The 21,055-nt window shown below is 36.0% G+C and overlaps 2 protein-coding genes across 3 annotated transcripts; both read left to right on the forward strand.

Moving 5' to 3' along the window:
• Positions 1–10,150: 10,150 nt before the first annotated feature.
• On the forward strand, positions 10,151–11,774 carry LOC126596139 (probable galacturonosyltransferase-like 9). The gene has a single exon (XM_050262630.1). It carries the CDS (start codon positions 10,340–10,342, stop codon positions 11,510–11,512), a length of 1,173 nt encoding a protein of 390 aa, XP_050118587.1. The 5' UTR covers positions 10,151–10,339; the 3' UTR covers positions 11,513–11,774.
• Positions 11,775–17,126: 5,352 nt separating this feature from the next.
• On the forward strand, positions 17,127–21,019 carry LOC126596136 (protein WVD2-like 7). Of its 2 annotated transcripts, none has more exons than XM_050262627.1 (9): positions 17,127–17,429; positions 17,582–17,719; positions 17,930–18,622; positions 18,751–19,335; positions 19,448–19,512; positions 19,682–19,760; positions 19,844–19,915; positions 20,036–20,146; positions 20,616–21,019. In XM_050262627.1, the coding sequence occupies exons 2-9, from the start codon at positions 17,678–17,680 to the stop codon at positions 20,643–20,645; spliced, it is 1,677 nt and encodes a 558-aa protein (XP_050118584.1). In that variant the 5' UTR covers positions 17,127–17,429; positions 17,582–17,677; the 3' UTR covers positions 20,646–21,019. The 2 variants fall into 2 exon arrangements, with proteins under 2 accessions (XP_050118584.1, XP_050118585.1); XM_050262628.1 differs by having other exon boundaries at positions 17,127–17,390.
• The last annotated feature ends 36 nt before the right edge of the window (positions 21,020–21,055 follow it).

The raw sequence follows: 21,055 nt of genomic DNA on the forward strand, positions 1-21,055 counted from the left end.
CAATTATTAATCAAATTTTAATTAAATTAATATTCGCTAAATCCCAAATTAACACGAAGAAAATCATGTTTTGTTGCGAAGTTTAACTCCTCATTGATCCTTTAACCCCCCACACGTGCAGTCAAATTATTCACGTCCTCTACAGTATATAGTACTCTGACTTACCATGAGCTCCTGATTTTGCAGACCAATCCTGACCGTCTGATTAATCATGAACGCAGAAACCAAAGCACACATTCTGATGAGTTTTGTATAAAATATTAGACTTTCCAGCTGCTAAATTTGACACTAATTTTTGTTTTATCTCCAAAGAGCGACAGACACTTCACTTTAAGACACTTCACTATATAACCTTTTTTATTTATGATTTGTTTGTTATTTGACAGTTAAAAGTGGATTTTTGAACATTGATTACGTTATTAGTTGATTAGAGGAAGTTTTAAGTTCGACTTACAGAAATGCGAGGCCATATAATAGTTGTAACTCATTGTTGTCAACGACACTTTATAAGTTATGGGTGCATTTTTTTTCACCATTCTACTTATTACTATTGGATTATTTTAAATTTTGAAATTTGTATTTATCCACTATACAAGTTGTAGAATTTAAACTCATCCGATAAATAAGGTGGTGAACATCACTAATTCATCATCGAGGTCGTACCCAGTGCACAAGGCTCCCGCTTTACGCAGGGTCTAAGAGATGTGAATGTCGGCTAACCTTACCCCCATTTATGGAGAGGCTGCTCCCAAGTCTCGAACCCGAGACCTACCGCTCATGGGCGAAGGCACTTGCCATCGAGGGTAGTGAGAAAAAAATATTAACATAAGTTACGACAATACATAGTATACATATGGAAATATCTATCTTAAACTATTGAAAAGTAAATAAAACTTATATTTGCAACCCTTTTTTTTTTTTTTTTACATCTTTTGGAACTAGATCCCTCCAATAAAAAGAAATTAAATGAGATCTCAAATTTTTAACTCTCATATTAACATGTCCTAGAAATGTAAAATAAGATATACATTAGTTTTGGCATCAATGTTAATCGATGATGTAAATTTTGAACTTAGAAATATTTTTAAACATTAAAAAGAAAGAAGTAGTTCAAAAATTTTGACAATTTTGGGAGCAGAAATTAACAATGAAAATACTATTTTGGAAACTACATTCAAGTATATATTTTGGTATAACTTGAGTTAATGAGTTAAGAACTATTAAAGAGACTCCATAAAAAATGCGACTATCCATAGATTTAAAATCACCTCATGATTTTGATACGAGAATTGCCGTTAAACTATTAGATGCCTAATAATCTATAAAAAGCTTGAAAGAGTGGATTTAGTTAATTAAATACAAGTTGGGTGGTTTCCGGAATCCCAATCAACCCAATTCCAATATAATTTAAAATGTTAATCCTTTCCACCTGACACTTTTATTATAAATAAATAAATTAGAATATAAATTATAAGTTGAGATCACAATAGTCTAACAAAAAGAGGAGAGATGATTGGGTAGGCCACTCCCTCCCATTATTTTAAAATTTTATGGACAGCTTTCTAGTTGAAAAGTTCACGGACCATTTCCAAATCGTTTTTATATATATTGTCCACTTTTTCTAAAAAATAAAATAAATTATACAATATGTTGCGACGGTGCGCTGCAAATTATGAAATGAATGGATCGTGAATTTAACTTCATACCAGCTTAATTAAGCCTTGCATTTGTATTTATTCACCAATTTATACAATTAAATGTTTTATAGGTGAAGTGATTATGTCAGAAACTTTAACAATTAGCATATCATTGTTAATTAATTGTGATTTATCGACACATTAAATTCTTATTAGTTTTTTTTATATATGTGAAATTGACAATTTAAATAAACAATGCGTTGAACTGTCTATTAAGATGAAATTTTATGACACGCTTCGTTTTACTCATTCTTATGCACTCCACTATATAACGAATTCGAAAGCGAAAGTTGTATGACACATTTAATTTTTAAACAAAAAGAAATTAATTTTTATTGGATAAAGATTGACAATTTTTAAAATATAATGCGTCAAACTTAGATATCAAAATCATGTGAACGTTATTGAGTTCAGATACTGCTTTCGCTGCAAAGTTATGAAATAGGACGGACACTGCCTTATACGTTTTACAAAATACCTAATCAACTCATTTTTTTTTCCTACTTTTATAATAAGGCAGTGGTGCGTCAGTTTGATTTCCAAATCAAATGCTAAGTCAAATGCTTAGTCCTTAAGTACCGTTGTAAATAACTTTTTAGGATTACCATCATTTTGGTTTAGTTTTATTAGTCAGTAAATTATACAATATGTTGCAAGGGTGCAATGCAATGAATGAATTATGAATGTGACTTCATACCAGCTTAATTAAAATTCACATCCTCTTCGGATTTTTGTTATGGGGTCGACGGGTCAAAGAAGACAAATTGTTTAAGGACTTGATTTTATATGAGGTGGACCAGTAAAATAGACTAATGAGAGCCTATAATTTAAATTGAGTGGTCCGAATTTCATGATATGTTGACCTTTGACACAAAGATCCATAGAGGATCTAAATTCGCTTAATTAAGCCTTGCATTTGTATTTACTCACAAATTTATACAATAAATGTTTTAGAGATGAAGTGATTACAGGGCCGGCCCTGAGAATTTGGGGGCCCTGAGAATTTGGGGGCCCTAGGCGAGCCTTCGAAATGGGACCCTAGAGTTCTCTAACTCCCGACCCTTTGTACATTGACATGTGTAAAAAAAAATTCACTAAATACATGAAAAGCCTATTTTTACATCAAATATCATTAAAAATTAATATCAAAAGAAGAAAAATACACCAACATTACTCAAATTAGTATATTACTTGTCTCACATTTTTAGATGCAAATGCACTTATTAAGTTTACATAATCTAATTTTTCAACCAATTCAAACCGAAAGAGAAGTCCCTACCCAGTACACCAAATTCCAATCATTTTTCTATTGTTACAATGTTACTTATCACATTCAATAAATGAATGAATAGTTGGATTACAGAGACAATATCTTACAACTAGGAAAAATAATAGAGTGAAGAGGATAGTAATTTTTGTATACGTGCCTAGGAGGACGAAACAGATTTGAATAATTTATTATATATTATATAAACTAATTAATTTGAACATTTAATAAATGTAATTTTTCAAAAAGTTGAGAGTTTTAGCCCTTTAGGTACATAATAATGATATATGTGATGTGATCTTAAAATAGGGTAATAAAACCCCCGTAAAAATAAACATAAATGTGATATTCAAGAGAGAAGCAAAAAAGTAAAAATAAGATGGTGGAGACTATTTAAAGGGAAGAAGACGTGCATATATAAGAAAAAGATGGTGGGACCATCTTAAGTAAAATCGTGCAATTAAAATGATGTTGGGAAAATGGTTGTTTTCTTCCTCACGCGAGGCCGACCCTGCAACAAGAGATTTCCAAATTCCGGCTTTTATATATAAGCCCGCATAGCTCCTGCACATCCTCGTCCAAACCTGCCTAACTCCACCTAAAAATTTGGGGTCCTTCCGAAGTGGGGGCCCTAGGCGGGCACCTACTCCGGCTATCCTTAGGGCCGGCTCTGAGTGATTATAGATGTTTTAGAGATGAAGTGATTATGTCAAATACTTTAATAATTCACATATCATTGTTAATTGATTGTGATTTCTTGATACATTAAACTCGAATTTGATTTTTTTATGTGAAAATTTTCAATAAACAATATATTGAACTGTCTAATAAGATACAATTTTATGACACGCATCATTTTACTCACTCTTATACACTCCACTAAATGACAAATTCGAAAGTGAAAGCTATTTGACTCATTTAAAGAATATTTTTTTTTAATTTTTAGTAAATAAAAATTTGACATTTTTTATAATGTAACGAGTCAAACTAAAATATAAAAACCCGTTATTGAATTGAGATACCGCATTCACTTCAAAGTTATGAGATAAGACGAACATCACCTCATTCGTATTACAAAATATTTAATCAACTCATTTTTTCCAACTTTTATAATAAGGCACTAGGCGTCAGTTTGATTTCCAAATCAAAATGCTTAGTCAAATTGCTTAGTCGTTAAGTACCGTTTTAATTAGCTTTTTAGGGTTACCATCTTTTTGGGTTAGTTTCTTGGTTTCTTCTTGTGCAACGCAAGCAATGCTTTTTTGAAAAATAATGGAAAAATTGCAACATTTTGGAGGTAAAGAATTTGATACAATAATTGTTGGAGACGGAAAGTTCACTGAATATCCACTACACAAGCAAAGAATTGTCTAATTCTTGGCTTCCACTCAACAGATAATTATTATGTGTATTGTTAGAGGAATTGAAATCCTCTTCAAATCTCTTTATCCAGAGTTGGCGGATTCAAAGATTTGGATCACTTATTTTAAATTATATGGCTTCTATTAGTTCATTTCATTGACTCACCTCACACAAATCAAGTGTCCAGCACCCACTTCCTAAATATATACTTCAATAAGAATCACACAAGGTTAGATTGATATAATAGAAATCTCTAGTAAAATGCCCACCTATAATCCAGCAGATAAAGTACATTACATAGTCCGTTTTAGGGATTGGCGACTTACCCATCCAGTGACTATGGCACTGGACGTTCCAAAAAATGGGTATTATCGGGTTAGGGACAACTTACATTTTTAACATAAGTAAAGGACTGGTCTTTACCAGTTCTCATTGAGATAGGTTAGAATGCAAGCCTTTTTTTTCTTTCTTAACCTGACATAAATTGATTATCTCTCTCCCTTGAGCGGACCAATCTCTGGAGGCACTAGCTCCGGACTTCAAAATCTAGAGAGAATCTCAATTCTTTTTATAGCACATTTGTTTCAAAGCAAAAAAAAAAAAAAAAAAAAAACAATGTCATTTTTGCAAATTTTGTCCTTTAACTTTTTCGTAGCGATACTATAACCTAGTTTGATTTGTAGTGAACATAATTCAAATTTGATTGCAAAGCGAACGGACACAATATTCTAATCAACTTACTATAAATATAAATAAATAAATAAATAAATAAATAAATAAATAAATATATATATATATATATATATATATATATATATATATATATATAGCATGGTAGACATAAAAAAGATGATTAAGTGGGCTTTTTGCAAAATGTATTTGTCAAATAAGTAGTCGTTTAGAGCAAGTCCACCCCAAAGGGGTAGGCCAGCTCACAATCCACAACATGGCCTGACACCCATAAAAAGTGCTTCAGCCCAAGCCGTCCTATAGGCCGGCCCAGAATGTGATGAGCCAAGGCCCGGCCTATGTGACATCATGTCGACGCCAGGGTGACGTCATGTTGACGCTAGTGTGATGTAACATGCCGTTTCAATTTTTTTTTGCGCCTATCGGGTGGAAAACATGCGTGCGTGGTCGCGAGTGGGCAACAACATCGTAGAGGTGGGGCCCACTGTGCAGGCGCACTATGGGATTCTTTCGTGTGGATACGTGGCACAATGAGGACTGTTGGATTTCCAACGGCTATTTTTCTGAGCCGTTGGATTTTCAACGGTACAAAATTTTGAAATCTAAATTTAATGGCTACTGACGTGGCACAATGAGAACTGTTCAATTTTCAAATCAACGGTTCAGATTTTTCTTTTTAGAGCACATTTGTTTCAAAGCAAAAAAAAAAAAAAAAACAATGTCATTTTTGCAAATTTTGTCCTTGAACTTTTTCGTAGCGATACTATAACCTAGTTTGATTTGTAGTGAACATAATTTAAATTTGATTGCAAAGCGAACAGACACAATATTCTAATCAACTTACTATAAATATAAATAAATAAATAAAAAAAAATATATATATAGCATGGTAGACATAAAAGAGATGATTAAGTGGGCTTTTTCCAAAATGTATTTGTCAAATAAGTAGTCGTTTAGAGCAAGTCCACCCCAAAGGGGTAGGCCAACTCACAATCCACAACATGGCCCGGCACCCATAAAAAGTGCTTCAGCCCAAGCCGTCCTATAGGCCGGCCCAGAATGTGATGAGCCAAGGCCCGGCCTATGTGACATCATGTCGACGCCAGGGTGACGTCATGTTGACGCCAATGTGATGTCACATGCCATTTCAATTTTTTTTTTTTGCGCCTATCGGGTGGAAAACATGCGTATGTGGTCGCGAGTGGGCAACAACGTCGTAGAGGTGGGGCCCACTGTGCAGGCGCACTATGGGATTCTTTCGTGTGGATACGTGGCACAATGAGGACTGTTGGATTTCCAACAGCTATTTTTCTGAGCCGTTGGATTTCCAACGGTACAAAATTTTGAAATTTAAATTTAATGGCTACTGATGTGGCACAATGAGGACTATTCAATTTTCAAATCAACGGTTCAGATTTTTCGACCAAAAAACTTAAAAAAAAATCAGAAATTAATAATATTTTTTTATAACTGTTCACTGAGTGAATTAAATGGGCTGAATGCCAACACATTTTTTAGAGGTGGACTTGCTCTTAGGGTGTGCACAGATCATGTGACTCCACCTCAAAACAACTAAAAGAAACGATTAATATTTGAAAAGAAAATTGAAAGAGAAATTTGTCACATAATGTTGTTGCGTTGTAACATTTTTAGATGATCGTAGTGGGAAAAAGATCATCGTTGGATCATTTTCTTAAGGATTCTAGATATCCTGTGATCATGATCGTTCATTGTATATCGTACGGTAAAAAATCATTTTAAAATTTAAAATTAAATATAAATAGTACCTAATGAAAACTGACCACATGATGGACGATGAACGGTCACGATCGCGAAATCCTTAAGATTCCTAGGAAAAGGATCCACCATCATACTGTATGATTCACACACCCATTCTTCCTAGTGCCCTAACATTTTCTTGTTGGTCTTCATTTGGCCATATAAAGATGAAAATATTAAAAGGGAATTGTTATTAACACTCCAAAAATCTCATTTGGCACTCCAAATTTTTTATAATTAGAAAGAAAAACACACTTGTAAAGAGTGTAAACTGAAATATTTAGAGTGCTAATAACAGTTCCCATATTAAAATTTTGTAAGTAATATCTTATGCAATGTGACATACGTGGCTCATGCATCAGAATTGGTGGGGGATATTAAAAAGTGTCACTTTTTATTAAACAGAAAGAGATTGTGACTTAAACCAATCGCTAGTTGGTATGATGCAATATTAAAAACTATTGGTAATGCAGGCCTTTAATAGAAAGGATTTCTAATTTATTTTTAAAATGGAAATTAATTGAGAGATTCATTTCGCATTGAACGTTAACGACCCGAACTATTTAGTTAGTAGATCTGGATTTATAGACCATCATTGCAAAAATTCAATTCAATATAAAATCATTTGCTTATTTAAATGTCATGATAAGATTTCAATATTGCTTAGAATATAGTGCTCGTTAATTTTTTTTTGAACTTAATTAGTTGCCTCAAATATTTATGACTTAACTAATATTTTTCAAGAATGATATGTAAAGTGCAACTTGAAAAATAGACGATTCAAATGAAATACTGTGAGCCCGAATCCCATTTTTTAAAAAATAAAAATTTCTTTTCTTAAAGGACTCTGAGTCTGATCCATGATGCAACTCTCGTACTTATGTATATAAGTGTCTAAATTAATAATGGGACAAAAATATAACATATAATCAGATTCATTACCGTTTGAGAGTTGAATATTTATCAGATTTGACTAATTCAGCAAAGTTGATATACTGTAGCATATTCCGGACGATTAATACAGAAAAGAAGAAAATTAACCCGAAAACGGGAAATAGAAAGTCCACTAGTCCACTTGGTAGTGGGAGCACGTGGGGGCACGTGGGACGTAAGCTTATGAGAGGATTTGAATCCCATTGGAATCCAAATTATGAGAATTTTAAAGATTTTCATATTTTAATTATTTATCTTGGATTTTACGATCATAAATTATTTAATTTTTTATTTAAAATTAAACATAAACAGTATTTGACAAAAATTAAATACGCGATTGATAAAGAACGCTAGAATATAAGAATTCATAGAATTCTTATAAAGTAGATCCGGAGAGGATTCTCTTTCCTTCTGAAAGAGGCAGCAGGAGACCATGGCAAAGTTGCCAGGCTGAACATAGCCACCAACGAGAAGAAACAGCTGGCATTTGGGCAGTGGGGCCAACAAAGAGTATAACTTGTTCCTATTTTGCAACAACAAAAATAATGAGGGGACGTGAATGCCTCACCCTCACCCTCAGACAGATATTTTTATTGTGATCGAAACACAGAATAATATACTATGTATCATTAAATTAATAGTAAAATATGTGTTAAAAATTTAATAATTTAAAAAATTAATTTTTTATCATTATATAAAAATACGTGATGTATCATCAATTCCGGTCACAATGAAAATTTTTTCTGCATCCTGACCCTCACCCCATGCTGCCCAGCTGTCCACCCGTACGTTTTGTTGCTTTATCTGACCTGGCACTTGGTTTATTTCTTTTTTCGTTTACAAGGTCATTTATTTGCTATTTGCTATTTATTATATTCAGATATAATCGTTAACTTTGATTTACAGTTGTGCAAGGCGTCGGACAAGAAAAAGTATTTTCTTTGGAATTGGATCCTCTGTGAAGGAACCTTCGCGATCATTCTGATCCAATAACACAGATCGTTAGAGTTTTTGATCCAACGATTATAATCATTATAACTTTTAAAGGAACTTCTTGTTTGTAGTCGTTGAATCAAAATTCAACCGTCCGTGTTAGTAGGTCAGGAGGATCATGAGGATTTGCCTCGGAGAGGATCCAATTCTTTTCTTTTTTCTTGTGTATTTGTCACTTATTTACTGTAGTTTTATTAACTATGTCGTTTATTCAAGAATATTACTTAAATTATGAGTGTTATGTGATGATGTGACCGTCCCAAATATTTTAGTATTTGTATGGCAGCTCTCAATAGAGTTTGGGACTCATTGCATTTTGGTTCTTCAAAATCACGCACATGTCTTACTATGTGTGAGCTGTTTTAGTTAGGCATCCATAATGAACTAATGAGAAATATGAGTTAGACCAATAAGGCAACAACGCATCTCTTATGTTGATCGGGATTTGTGTCAACGAATTGAGTCCGATTGGGTCATCATGTTCTTTGCTTGGGCTTCTTTGCCATTTGGTCTACTTACAGCTTGTTTTTATGTTTATCTCTAGTAATATCTTCTTCCATCAATAAAGTTTATCTTTAAACAAAAAAATAAATAAATGTATCTGCTTACCTGCCCTTGCACTTGTGTTTTAGTCACTACTTATGTAAATTAATATTGTTTTTTATCTTTAAAACCAATATATTGATTTCTTAAAAAAAAAGAAACCAATATATTGAAATCAAACTGACAGGAGGCTTAAGGCATGTTTGGTGGTGAATAAAAAAGGCTTCTGATTCAGAAGAAGTAGATTAAATGCACATTGATGAATCAATCTCAGTCCCCAATCTACCATCAATTTTGAAACCAAATCCCAACACTTCCATCTTCTTTTTTTTATTTCTTTCAATTAAATGCATATTAATTTTCACTAATCCCGATTCACCAAAAGAAAGGAAAATAATTATTTTGGGAAGTTTACATTCATGCACTTATTTTTCTTTAATCCCACCCATTTTTTCAATTTTCAAACGTGTTTTAGTAAAACTAGAATTTATTTATTTACCTAGAAAACGAAAAATAGAAACCCAACAATCTAATATCTAATTTAACAAAATTTATCGTTTGAAAGAAAAGAAAAAGAAAAAACTATTTAGTATTTACCACCGGTTACAGAGAGAACCGAGAGAGAAGACGGTAAACAGTAAAATAATAAAAACCTTTTCTATACTCCGTGTCCGTGTTGTCTGTATCTCCGCGTTTAGCATCAAAACAACCGCGTTTGGCATTTCTCATTTTCCTTTTACATTTCCATTTGCCTTTCCAATTTTTTTTAATTTTTTTCTTTCAGTAATTTCAGAAATTGGGATTGTTAAGATTGATTGCATTTGACCTGTCTAATTAATTCGTTAATACTTACTTAATTAGTGAAAATTTGCAAATCTCCCACAACCGTCTCTTTCTTCTCTCTATAATAACTATCTCTCACCATCCACCCAGACACATCCAGACACCCCGCACCCACCATTTCTGTTACTCATTCACTCTCTTCGATTTCTCATCATAAACCCAGCAACAAACCCCACCATAAACCCAGCAAGAATACACAATACGAAACCCCCACCACGAAAAGCGGCGAGCAATGCTCCCATTCCGGCTGTACGCCGCCGTTTTGTTCGTCTCCAGTATCTCCCTCCTTTTCCCCCCCTTCTGCATCGGGACCCGCTCATTCCCGACGAGGGCGATCGACGGCGATGATGCCTTCGAACTGGGCTCCGCCGCCCGGGCCCGATTCTCCGAAGCCCCCGACTACCGAAACGGCGGCGAATGCGCCGTTTCGTTGAACCGGGAAATGGTGTCCTCCTGCGACCCGTCGCTGGTCCACATCGCCATGACTCTCGACTCCGAGTACCTCCGGGGGTCGGTAGCTGCCGTGCACTCCGTCATCAAGCACGCTTCTTGCCCGGAAAACGTCTTTTTCCACTTCATCGCAGCCGAGTTCGACCCCACGAGTCCCCGGGTCCTGACCCAACTCGTCCGATCCACCTTCCCATCGCTTAATTTCAAGGTCTACATCTTCCGGGAGGACACCGTCATTAATCTCATCTCGTCGTCGATTCGGCAGGCGCTCGAGAACCCGCTCAACTACGCGAGAAATTACCTGGGCGATATTTTGGGCCGGTGCGTGGACCGGGTCATTTACTTGGACTCCGATATACTGGTGGTCGACGACATTCACAAGCTTTGGAACATTTCGCTCACCGGATCGCGGGTCATCGGAGCCCCGGAGTACTGCCACGCCAACTTTACCAAGTACTTCACCGACGGGTTCTGGTCCGACCCGGTTCTCTCCCGGGTTTTTTCCTCAAGAAACCCCTGCTATTTCAACACCGGTGTGATGGTGATGGACCTGGTGAGGTGGAGGGAGGGAAATTACCGAAAGAGGATCGAGAACTGGATGGAGTTACAGAGAAAGCGAAGGATTTACGAGCTGGGTTCTCTGCCGCCGTTTCTACTCGTCTTCGCCGGCAACGTGGAGGCCATAGACCACCGGTGGAACCAGCACGGCCTCGGCGGCGACAATGTCAGAGGCAGCTGCCGGTCTCTGCACCCGGGTCCGGTCAGTCTCCTCCATTGGAGCGGCAAGGGAAAGCCGTGGGTCAGACTCGAATCCAAAAACCCGTGCCCGCTGGACCACCTCTGGGAGCCTTACGATCTTTACAAGCCGATCCACCACCACAACCCGGCGAAGTTTCAATCCTTATCGTCGATCTCTGCATCTACATTGATCTTGTTTTCGAGCTATTTGTCTTGAGATGACGCGGCTTATGATAATTCTTTCATACATTGTTGATTCAGACATTCTTTTGATAGCCATTTTGTACAGATTGATTGAATTTTAGGTGAAACTGTGAGCGGAAAATTCATGGATTGTTCATCAGTCTCAATTTTTTTGTTCTTGTTTCTGGAATTTTCTCGGCGGATTTGACATATGTGATGAGATCCAATTTTCAATTTCTGGGTCCCAAAGAGGAGAGAATGTTATCATCCCAAATACCATGCGCTTCTTGTTCTTCCTTCTTCCGCTTCAAAGCTTCCAATTTTTATTTTTCTTAAATATTGACTGTATATTTGGTGTATGCATTTTCTGTCGCGTTGTCTCTCAATAATTGCAAATTTGAAAGTGGCCTGAGAATCTGAATGACAGTGTAGACAGTGAAATCAACGGTGTTACAGCTCAATGGGTTCACGGGCCTCTATTGGGAGCGTTGCTCGGATATCATTGTGTCAGTATTTTCGAACAATTTTTAATAGTGCGTGATTGACTTAAAAATCGATTCGTATTCCAACTAATCCCTAAATAGTGTGTTATTGTGTCGGTATTTTCGAACAATTTTTAATAGTGCGTGATTGACTTAAAAATCGATTCGTGTTCCAACTAATCCCTAAATAGTGTGTGATTGACTTTAAAACTGAATTGGTGTTCCAAACTAATTCCTTTGACTTAAAAATCCGACTTTTGGCATCTCAAGTGCAGATAAGTTTGCTCCACCCTCTACTCCATATTATTTTCAATTTCCACCCAATAATTTTTTTTTTAATTTACTTTGGTATTTGTAGAACTCACATTTTCTTACCATTTGTGGGGTTTATTAATTTTTAATTTTGGGGTATTGTTTTCGATAGATGTTTCTTTTCCGAAACTTGCAAAGTAAAGAGAGCATAGCTGGTTTGACGTCGCTATTTTTATATTTTAATTATTCAAATAATCAAGTTATTTAATTGGGTGGCTAAGATTAGGAGCAGGGGCTTAAACTCTAGTGCAAAACTCACTCGGTTTCTGGTGGATGATGTGCGTGAAGAAAAGATATTAAAATGGGTAGTTTGCAACAATTCTCGACCACGTTTCATGTCATGATGCCAATAAGCTGCCAAGTGCCCCTTCTCTTCCCCTATATTTTCCTCACATCATCAAGTTTGGTTGAACCTTCTATTCCTTAATTTGGACTTTTTCATTTAACTCATTTGCTTGTACACATCAACTCTGTTATTTAGCTTGAGAATTTTCAACTTTTAATTCACATGCGTTCTAGTGATGAAAGGGAAAGAACTTACCTACAACTGTGATTGGGACGTGAAGATGCCAGTATTTTAAACTAATTATGCGATATTATATGCATGATATAAAATGTACGTCAGTGTATGATAAGTTTAAATAACAGCTATCTTTGGTGTCCCAATACTTAAAAATTCATGTGTTTGGCGTTTGACGGTCAAGCCATGTAGATTGTTCGATATACCTGGCAAATTAGTAACCATTATAAACCCAATGAGTTTAATGATCCACTCACAGGGAAGTAGACCTTTGGATTGGGATATGAATGATGAGCATAAGGGAATAAGATCCTCTTTGGATCCTTCTACCCGAATCCTTAAATCATGTCTGTTCAATAAAAAATCGAACAGTTAGGAATTAATACCATGTTCACCTTCACTTATTCATGTTCATCTTCTTCAATCCTCACATTCTTCGGTTCATTTTCTTCCGTCTTATTTCCTATTCACCTTCTCCTATTCATCTTCATCTTCATCTCCATCTCAATATCTCTCTCTCTCTCCAGCCCTAGAATTGAAGGATCCGGATGGAAGGGATTCGGAAAAAATCTCAGTCCGAGCTAAGGATTTGATTATTTTTAGGGAACTTTAACGAAAAGCACCCGGTACTGTTCACTTTAACGAAAAACCACATTTTTACACTAAAAAGTCAATCCTGGTACTATTCACTTTACCCTTTATTTTGTCCTTATCATTAAAACTCAAAGTTTTCAAGCCCTTTTCATTAGTTTTCCTTTATTTTTACCATGGGGATTCAAGTTATCACCACACTTTTTTTTCACCTAAGTAATTATTTGTAAGTTACCTAATGGTGACAAAACCTTGCATAGACCTAGACTTAGTGATGAAAGCTGGAAAAATTCCCGACAAAGATGCATAGCAAGAACCACTTGTCACTGCAGCAGCAGTGTGCACAGACGTATGAGCTGGGATCCAATCACTTTATTTTTATTTTTAAATTTTTTTTTTTGGAAACATCACTTTATTTATTTTAATTCCTACACATGCTTCACATTTTCTTGCATTTTCTCAAATCGTGCACGAAATTTGAATTCATGATATTTTCCAGTAAAATATTTGCGCTTTAGTATGATCAATAGGGATTTTATTTTCCAAGGCAGGATAGTTACAGGATGTGAATGGATAGTGAGCAACCGGCACAACATTCAATTTATTGGCTACTTACATTTTGCAACTGTTCTGCGCAGTCAAAATCGAGGTTCCTTTGAACCTTGAGATTCTTTTTTTTAAATCTCAACTGGGATTGAAAGGTTTGGATGTGAATGTCACAAGTGGTATTAAATATCGATGATATCAAAAATATCGGTAGTTAAAAAATACAGAAATTTCGATGAAAATATCAGGATATTATCGATATCGAAAAAATTAAATAAAAACCACGGAAATTGTAAGAAAAACTTGGAAATTTTTATTGAAACTTTGCAGGATGTTTATTTAGTCAATTATTTATTAGTAGATCACAAAAAATTGGAAGGAAATGCATTGCATCATAGATATAACTGATTTAAGTTGATTATATAGCGAGCTGACAAACATTGTGAGGGTAGAAAATATGTAGTAATTAATGAAAGAAGTTTAAACATACCATAATAATTTATATATAATTAATTAGTACAATATTTTACACTTTATACATTGCATAGTAAGTTACATGAGTGACTTAGTAAGGTCTAAAATATCGATGATATCGGAAATATCGGTAGTCCAAAAACACGGAAATTTCGATGAAAATATCGGGATATTATGGATATTTTAGACTACACAATTTGTGCACCGGGGTTTTGGGGATTTAGATCCTCTTCGAATCCCTTAACTGGAGATCCCGGGAATTAATGCATAGTAACCGTTCATCAAAGATAGTGCAGCCACAATTGAATGCTTTTTATATTTTTAAAAGTAAAGTAACCTCGTTTAATGTGAACAATATAAAAAAAAAAGAAAAAATTATGGCCTTACAATCTTTGATTACTAAGCATTGATCCTCCGGATTCCTAATGAGGGGATCCGGACAGGATCTAAATCTGGGTTTTGGCTACTGAACCCGGCCAAGGCCACAGCTGGAGCCAACGAGTCCTAGTTGTACAGAAAATGTATCAAACCCTTGGGGAACACAAATGACTCACCAGGCTTCAGTTGTTGGGGTAAAGACCCTGTTTGAAGTATCCACAAAGCCCACAAGAAGCAAGCCCTTGAGGCAGATTGTGACTTCTAAGTCCCTTGGGTGCAAGTGAGGTGGCACAATCCCAAAGGCTGCTATGTCAGGCCCATGGTGTTGAGCCCAGGTAGATTGAACCGGTTGGTGAGGGTCACGTTGAACGGGTTGGCCTTTGTGTTGCCCCGGTTTGGTTAGGACTGATGTGGTGAAGTGGGAAAAGGTTGCTAGGTTTGGGTCAATGCATGGTGCACCATTGAGGAAAAATGTCCGAGGGGTTTACGGATCTGCTATGCAGTAATCTTGTACTGGATCCGGGTCGGATTTGGGGGGAGGGGATTGAGTAGCTTTGGGGTATTGGAGGAGGAAAATACAAGGCAAGTTAGGAGGAAGGAAATCATAGTCGGAGATAAAAGGCCTAAAAAGGTTAATGATGCAAAACATCAAGGGAGAGAGGGAGATGGAGATCAAATTCGCACCAAAATACATAAATATAATTACTTTATGTTAATGCAGTAAAGCGTCACCTGCATTCTTAATATTGTTTGGTTGAAAGGGTACCATATACAACCTATGTAGATAGAGACAAGAAATTGAAAGTGTTGGGTGCTTAGAAGCTTTTGAAGTTTAGACATGTCACATGTAACTTTAACTACCACATCTTTCTACTGTAGTGCTCTTTCACTCTCTCAAGTGGTCCATCTATTTTTTATCACTTCTTGGAACCTCTGGGGTGTCTCTTTAAAGCACCCAATGAGAAATCCACATGTTATCAATAATATTAATACTTAGATGTGTGTATAGCCACATTTTAATCGAGTTTGAATCGTGTTCCTAATATTTTTAGATCTGTTTAAAAACAATTATTTGTGTCTTAAGTATTATAGTTTGATAGTATTTCTCTTTACTTATAAGTAAGATGTCTCAAATTCAACTCCTATAAATAATGATCTCAAGAAATTATTGATGACACGTTTTATGACTGAGTCCAATTCCCTCTCTAGTATGGGTCTATCAAAAAAGTAAAAGTTTGTTTGAAAATGTTTTTAAAATGACCGTCACTTTTAGATAAAATGTTTCTGGAATGCAAAAGCACTTAAAGTCCTTGCAAAAAGCATTAGTTCTGATGCTTTTGTTAAGAAACATTTTAAGTGTTTTTTTAAATGTAACTTTAACTATCGTGTCTTTCCACTGTAGTGCTCTTTCACTCTCTCAAGGGGTCCATCTATTTTTTTTTTATCACTTCTTGGAACCTCTTGGGTGTCTCTTTGATGGAAAAGGATCCTCGCCGGATCTTTTTTCTGGGGATCCTATGAATCTCGTAATCATGACCATTCATCGTATATGGTGCGATAAGAAATTATTTCAAAATTTAAACTTAAATATAAATAGTACCTTACGAAAACTGATTGCACGATGTACGATGAACGATCACGATCATATGATCCCTAAGAAAATGATCCAACAAGGATCCTTTTCCCTCGTTGAAGCACCCAATGAGAAATCCACATGTTATCAATAATATTAATACTTAGATGTGTGTATAGTCACATTTTAATCTAGTTTGAATCACATTCCTAATATTTTTAGATTGGTTTAAAAAAATTTATTTGTGTCTTAGTATTATAGTTCGGTGGTCTTTCTCTTTGTTTATAACTGAGATATCTCAAATTTAACTCCTATAAATAATGATCTCAAGAAATTATTGATGACACGTTTTATGACTGAGTTCAATTCCCTCTTTAGTATGGGTCCATCAAAAAAGTTAAAACTTGTTTGAAAATACTTTTAAAATGACCACCGCTTTTAGATAAAATGTTTTTGAAATGCAAAAACACTTAAAGTCCTTACATGAAGCAACAATCATATTAAAAATTGGTTTCAAAAATACTTTCAGCTATATTAAAAGTAGCTCAAAATACGAGCCATAAATAAATAGAATCACTTGTATGAATAAAAAAAGTGTTTGTTCCTACCAAAAACATGTTAAAAGCTTCGTTGGTTAAGATGGGTAAACCACTCATATCTTTGCTGATTCAATACGCCCACTCTGATTTGTTGAACCTTCATAATTATTTCACCAAATAATAAGAAACTTCATAATTACCCAATTAATCTCTATTTTCCCACTAATTAATCATCCCATTTAGACATCAGTCAGCTGAGAAAAAGAAAGTCCCCAAACCGTTCAACCTTTTTTGAATCCAAAGTGAATGCAAGTAAAAGCCAAATCTTCCTTGGAAATTAATAATTGGTGTTTTGTGGGTCATCATCTGCAAGTTCAAGCCTTTATCTCCATCTTTTAATTTTTCTTCATATAATTGGAATTGTCTTGTTCTGATGATTGATTGCCTTTATCATTTTTGGAGTCCCCAGAAGTGCCACGAACAGTGAAAAATATGAAGTGAGAAAAAAAAGACCAGAACAACAACACATGGATATGGTTTTTTATTATTATTTAATATTAATTTAATTTTTTTATATTCTTTTCTTCTTACAATTTTAAACCCTTTTTTTTTTTTGTAAATATTCTGGGTTTTTTCTCACTCTTGGTATTGTTTTTGCGTGTGTGTGTGTGTGTGTGTGATCGAATAGATTGGTGATGTGCCCTCATGCTTGCTGCTGGTAGGCAAAGCTCTTGCTTTTTAGCTCTCTGGTTGCTCTCAAACACTACCAACTCTTTCAGAACTCATGGGTGAATCAATGATGCATTTTGCCAATGATGCTGAAAAGGTACGCACTTTCTAGTTTCTACCTTGGATTTGTCGAAGGACATAACCCATGTGTTCGATTTTGTCTGCAATTGTTGTCGTTTGAGGATTATGCTTTGTGGGTTTTGATTGATTCACTGTATAATTGCTAGATTTGCATGATTTGGTTTCGCCACTATGTTGTTGCTTAAGGACATGTTTTGGATTCTCGGTTTTTTGGGTAAATAAACAGGTGGTTGAGGGGGAGACGGTAGCTTCAAATTCTTCAAATCCTGTACTGGAAGTGTCGGTGTCTTTCGGAAAATTTGAGAATGATTCTTCACTGTCTTGGGAGAAATGGTCGACGTTTTCGCCGAATAAGTACTTGGAGGAAGTGGAGAAGTGTGCCACTCCAGGCTCAGTGGCCCAGAAAAGGGCTTACTTTGAAGCTCATTACAAGAGGGTTGCTGCTCGAAAAGCCGAGGAGATGATGGAACAGGAGAAGCAATTGCGAGATGGTGATACCTTTAGGTCGGATTCTGACCAGACGAGTGGAGATCAGATGGATTCTGAGGTGCATTTCGAAATTGATTTGGCCAACAATCAAATTAATGCCCAAGGAAATGATCAAGAAGCGAATTTCGACAATGAGATTATTAAAACTTACGTGGATGATCTCGAGGAGGATGATGTTTTCACCATAGAGTTTCCAAGCTCATTGGCTGAGGGAGAGAGAGAAGAAGCTGATTGCAGAACGGATAGTCCTGATTTGAACAATCCGGAGGATGAACTTGCTGTGGTGAAAGAAGTAGAAAATGTCCCTGCTGAATCTCAGGGAGTACAGGAGATTCCAAGGACTTTGGACAATGATGTAGGAAGTGCTCCAGAAGTTAAAGAGGTGCAAGAGGAAAAACCGAGATTGGATCTTCTGAAGGGATCTCCGAAGGTGAAGTACTTAGCTCTTGAATCTATTTAGCAAAACTTCTCCAGATGCCATGTTCTTTATTTCATAATCTGAGAACTTGTTTGGTTCTTGTCTGATTTTCATATCTTTTGCATTTTCTTGCTGTGCAGGTTACTCCATTGAGCAAGGAGAGAAATGTGGCAAACGTTAAGAAGAAACCAGTTCCACTAATAGCCAAAACACCACAGAAATTTGCCCCTAGGGCATCGAAGTCTGTATCAACTCCCACCCCTAAAGCATCGAAGCCCATATCAACTCCGACCCCTAAAGCATCGAAGCCCGTATCAACTCCGACCCCTAAAGCATCGAAGCCTATATCAACTTCCACCCCTAGAGTATCGAAGTCTATATCAACTTCCACACCTAGAGTGTCAAAGTCTCTGTTAACCTCTACTGCAACACCTGCATCGCGGTCCTCAGTAAAGAAGAGCAATGCTTCCTCTTTTCCTAGGAGCAAAAATCCTTCAACTGAGGAAACCAAGGAAGTTCCTCCCAAGCGTTTGCACTTGTCACTCAATGTGGAATCCAGTCCCACAATGTCTGGTTCAGCGTTTGTGACCACCACAACCAAAAAGTCTTCCATTATGGAGAATATGGGAGATAAGGACATCGTCAAACGAGCATTTAAGACATTTCAAAACACTTACAACCAACCGCAACCCTCCAGTGAAGAGAAACCGCCAACACCAAAGCAGGTTTGTCAATTTAGTATATTTTCTCGTTTGAAGAGATGACCAGGTACCTCGGTTGGCATCAGAGCATCTAACGTCAAATTTTATTTCTGGAAAATTTCTTTTGAAAAAGCAGCTCTCTACGAAGGGAAAAGAATCAAGGGTTTCCACTTCTGCGCCCCTGACAAAAGAGAATGGAGGGTAAAGCCTTAAACTCATATGTGACTGCTGATTGTGTATCCTGTTTGCATGCTCTTCTTGCATAACATCAGTCTCTGCATGATAATATACTATCATGTTTCACATAGTCGATGCGACTTCACTTGGTGTCTCAATTAATTTATATTGCATTAATTTCTTTTTGTCATAGATATCTAGATAAAAGAACTGCTAAGGCCGCTCCATCATCTGTTAGCTTGAGAAGTGATGACTGCGTAGATAAAAGAGAGGTATCGGTTAACAGACCCCCGACCTCTTTCTGTTTTAATTTATTAACCATATATATGTAATCTCATTAAGCAATATATTTCAGTTTTCACAGAAACTGGCGGCGAAATCCAATGCGAAAGTGACGGAGAAAGCACACTCCCAACCGAAGTCAAAGGTGAGATCTTACAAATAACTATTCTTTTAAGGAGCATAATATTGTACCTGTGCTAAATATAATTATGTCATATAGCCTGCAAAAATTGAATTATTTCTCGAAACTGTATGCTTGACATAGGATCAAAAGGAGGCAGAGATAAAAAAGCTCAGACATAGTCTTAATTTTAAGGCTACACCCACGCCATGCGTCTATCGGGGGCAAAAAGTATCAAAAAGTACTTCCGAAAAGGTATAGTCCAATTCTGTTTTTATGTTATGGCATAAGATCTGTTTGCTCCATTTATATTTTCAATAGAATCGGACTATATACAATCCATCTTAGTGATACTTATAAATCCGTCTTTCACGAAGTTCCTCTTTATTATGTCACCGAATACACTTGAAAGTCGAGTGTAGGGGGAACGTTTTGGGGATTAATTTTCTTTATATCGTAAAGTTTGCAGCCTCCCGCGTGCTGTGTACTTCAGAACAAGCATAAAAACTAATTAGCATTATGCATATGCAAAGAACATGATGAGTTAAACACATTCAATACACATATGCAAGAAGGAAAAATGCATGTGTATGCCTTAACACTAGCATTTCAATCTGCACAATGAGTTACTTTACTGCACTGCATTTCTGAAATTATCGGTGTGATTCGTGTATTTTATGTTTTTCTTTCCGTATCCTAATGTCAACTGTCATGACTTGTGTAGGAGACTTCCAACAATGAAACCCATCGGTGAAAAAATCGTTCAGGCGGCTGCAAGGTCACTCGTCATCTTCCAAGAAACCATGTCTACTTCAGTGGATAGACGAGAAGGAAAGTATACGTGACGGAATTCCCTCTCATGGAAGATCCATGCTTAAGTATTATCGCTTAGATGATGACAACGTGACCATGGTGAGTCGGAACCTGTATAACTTGATGTCTAGAACAGATCTACGGCATAGTAATAATATGCAGATGATAAGAAACAGGTCGGGGCTATGCTTTTCATTCCCTGCTCGTCCCAAATAGTATTCGGAATTAGAAATGCTACGTATACATTGTTGTATTTGAAGGTATAAATGTTGGAACTGTTATAATTACATGGAAATCCAAAGTTGGTTGCGTAAATCTATCATAAATGTTTACACCTAAATTGCAGACCAA

Source organism: Malus sylvestris, chromosome 13, assembly GCF_916048215.2.
Source record: "Malus sylvestris chromosome 13, drMalSylv7.2, whole genome shotgun sequence".
Taxonomy (NCBI): Eukaryota; Viridiplantae; Streptophyta; class Magnoliopsida; order Rosales; family Rosaceae; genus Malus; species Malus sylvestris.